At 40.9% G+C, this 3267-nt stretch overlaps 1 protein-coding gene across 1 annotated transcript; it reads left to right on the forward strand.

Annotated features, from left to right (window-relative positions):
- Positions 1-261: 261 nt before the first annotated feature.
- On the forward strand, positions 262-2620 carry LOC115778199 (transcription factor 7-like 1-B). Its single transcript, XM_030726255.1, has 8 exons — positions 262-411; positions 570-631; positions 721-777; positions 997-1153; positions 1289-1396; positions 1478-1520; positions 1642-1809; positions 2158-2620. Exons 1-8 carry the CDS (start codon positions 262-264, stop codon positions 2532-2534), a joined length of 1122 nt encoding a protein of 373 aa, XP_030582115.1. The 3' UTR covers positions 2535-2620.
- The last annotated feature ends 647 nt before the right edge of the window (positions 2621-3267 follow it).

Consider the following 3267-nt stretch of genomic DNA (forward strand, 5'->3'; position numbering starts at 1 on the left):
AGGTTGATCCAGCATTGAAGACTGTGGCTGAGGAGATGCTGCAAACTGACAGGAGTGGAATGGAATGTTCAGAACTGATGATGTAGCTGTTCTGATGCATTCTATAGAACCTTATAAAAAGATTCTTCAGGCTGAAATAATTCACTTCACCAACCGACATCGCTGTATCAACACCTACTTTGAAGAGCTACAAACGCAAACTTTTTTGAAGACTATTTTACACCAAAGTACAGAAAGAGCACCTCAACCTCCGTCACGAAGATGGACAGAGCAAAGGTTAACTGTACTGCAGAGGATGCAACATTTAACCTTTTGGGGCAAACACCCACACTGTTTCAGTGGCCTGTAAATTGTGTCCACACAGCAGCAGCAGCAGCACCCATCATTCGTCCTGCTGCTCCTTCAGACCTGGTAAGTTCCTGTTCTCACACTGCGTTCTCACACTGTTCTCTCACATGTTCAGTTTCAGTGTTTACATCTAAGAGGCAGGGTAACTTCTGCCACCTGGTCAGTAGATGATACTATTGTAGCTTGTCTGATCACCTGTTCTGTGGTTTGTGTGTTTTCAGTGTAACAATGTGCTCAAACTCCCGGATTACATGGTGGAGTACCTCCGTCCTATCGGAGAACTGTAAGTAAAACACACAAACACATGAGAGAACACAGCTACCGAACACCTGTGTCTTCATAAACTCTCTCTTTTCTCTCATATCTGCATAGGAACGGAGTCTTGGTGTGTGACTTTGCGTCTCCTCCACTCCGCACACCCTCTCCAAAGTAAGTTTGCTCTGCTGCTTTTAGACCTTTTTTTAGTGGGATTGTCTCATGGTCTACAGCTATCTGTCATTTATCTGCTGATGCCTGAATTATTGTAATCAGCCTCCTCTAATGGTGCTTTGATTCAGCTATACAGATTTACTCCTGTTTTTAAAATACTTTCCTCACAGCTGCACACAGTGGTAACATGCGCTCTTACTCTGTGTTTTACTCCTATAGAAAGAGGAAGCGTGATGGCCACCAGGATGAGGACAGGCCATATGTTAAAAAGCCCCCGAACGCCTTCATGCTCTTTTTGAGGGAGCAAAGGGAAAAAGTGAAGGCAGAATTAAAAATAAACGGGAGTGCGGCTGTGAATGCAGTTGTGGCAGAGAGGGTAAGTGTGTAACTCTACATAGATTTATGCATCTGTTAATGTTTTATGCTCATGTTTGTGCATGTGTACCAGCTGTGTGTACCAGTTATGTGTAGTAGCAGTGTATATGCTGACAGCGTGTTCTTCTGTCCACAGTGGAAGTCCCTGTCAAAGGACCAACAGGACAAATACTATAAGCAGGCCAATGAGGAGAAAATGCTCCATAGCCAACAACATCCAGGCTGGTCTACTAAAGACAATTATGTATGTCCAAAGTGAAAACATACATGCCCACATCACTGCACTTTCAGTTTGTGTTAGCTCATCTCATGTGTTTGTTTTTAGGGCAAAAAGAGGATGAGAATTCGGGGCGACCCCTGCAGCACAGGTAAGAGAGGATTTTGTTTCATATGGAATGAAATGAGAACAAGACAAAAAAATCAACATCTTGTCTTGAAGGTATTTTTAAAAGTCTCTGAAGACTCATTGAGTTTCTGTTTGTGTTGCAGCATCTGCACCTAAACCTGCGCAGGAACCTGAACAGGTCAAGTGGCCAAGTGTGAACGTGCCTGCGTATGGCACATTCCACTCGCCGCAAGTAAATCACGTCCCCCCTACAGCTCATACAAACCCCTCTGCATCTACATCATACTCTCCTTATGTTTACCCCTGCATTGGTCCTGCTGCTCCTGTGGATTCCCCTCCATCCACAGTTGCACCAACTGAACCAATGGCCACCTTCACTGGCGACAGCGCTGAAGACCTATTATCAGCGCTGGAACACCTTGATCCCCATCTTCCTGCTACACTGCCTCAGGAGCCTGTCTTCCTTCACTCAGACCCCTGCTCGGGTCCTGCTGCTCCTGTGGATTCCCCTACATCCACAGTTGCACCAACTGAACCAATGGCCACCTTCACTGGCGACAGTGCTGAAGACCTATTATCAGCGCTTGAACACCTCGATCCCCATCTTCCTGCTACACTGCCTCAGGAGCCTGTCTTCCTTCACTCAGACCCCTGCTCGGGTCCTGCTGCTCCTGTGGATTCCCCTCCATCCACAGTTGCACCAACTGAACCAATGGCCACGTTTGTCGGTGACACTGTAGAAGACCTATTATCAGCGTTTGACCACCTCGATGCCTTTCTTCTTGCTCCACTGCCTCAGGAGCCTATCTTCCCTCACTCAGACCCCTCCTTGGGTCCTGCTACTCCTGTGGATTCCCCTACATCCACCCTGCCGGCCTCTCCAGTCTCAACAATCAAACCCATGTCTGCCTTCTTCTGCGACCCTGAAGAAGACCTCCTGGCACTGCTGAAACAGCTCAGTCCCTGTGCTTTTGCTACAGAGCCTCAGCAGTCCACTGTTCATACTACTGGAGACTTTATTGAATTTACAATTTAGCGTAACTGAACATTTTTTTATCTTTATTAATTTGTTAGCATTATTAACTTGTTACCTTTCTTAATTTGTTATCTTTATGGACTTGTTACCTTTATTAACTTCTTATCTTTATTCATTTGTTATCTTTATTCATTTGTTAGCACTATTAATTTCTTATCTTTATTAACTTGTTACCTTTATTAACTTCTTATCTTTATTCATTTGTTAGCACTATTAATTTCTTACCTTTATTAACTTCTTATCTTTATTTGTTTGTTACTTTTATTCATTTGTTAGCACTATTAATTTCTTATCTTTATTAACTTGTTACCTTTATTAACTTCTTATCTTTATTCATTTGTTATCTTTATTCATTTGTTAGCACTATTAATTTCTTATCTTTATTAACTTGTTACCTTTATTAACTTCTTATCTTTATTCATTTGTTACTTTTATTCATTTGTTAGCACTATTAATTTCTTATCTTTATTAACTTGTTACCTTTATTAACTTCTTATCTTTATTCGTTTGTTACTTTTATTCATTTGTTAGCACTATTAATTTCTTATCTTTATTAACTTGTTACCTTTATTAACTTCTTATCTTTATTCGTTTGTTACTTTTATTTATTTTTTAGCACTATTAATTTCTTATCTTTATTAACTTGTTACCTTTATTAACTTCTTATCTTTATTCATTTGTTATCTTTATTCATTTGTTAGCATTAATAATTTGTTATCTTTATTGACTCTAT

Source organism: Archocentrus centrarchus, chromosome 3, assembly GCF_007364275.1.
Source record: "Archocentrus centrarchus isolate MPI-CPG fArcCen1 chromosome 3, fArcCen1, whole genome shotgun sequence".
NCBI classification, from domain to species: Eukaryota; Metazoa; Chordata; class Actinopteri; order Cichliformes; family Cichlidae; genus Archocentrus; species Archocentrus centrarchus.

Excerpts from the sequence above, each read along its gene's own strand:
- LOC115778199 (XM_030726255.1), top strand. The coding sequence starts at position 262 with ATGGACAGAGCAAAGGTTAACTGTACTGCAGAGGATGCAACATTTAAC. Across the intron at positions 778-996 it reads CTCCGCACACCCTCTCCAAA|AAAGAGGAAGCGTGATGGCC; the intron begins GTAAGTTTGCTC and ends TTACTCCTATAG. Across the intron at positions 1,810-2,157 it reads TTATGTTTACCCCTGCATTG|GTCCTGCTGCTCCTGTGGAT; the intron begins GTCCTGCTGCTC and ends ACCCCTGCTCGG.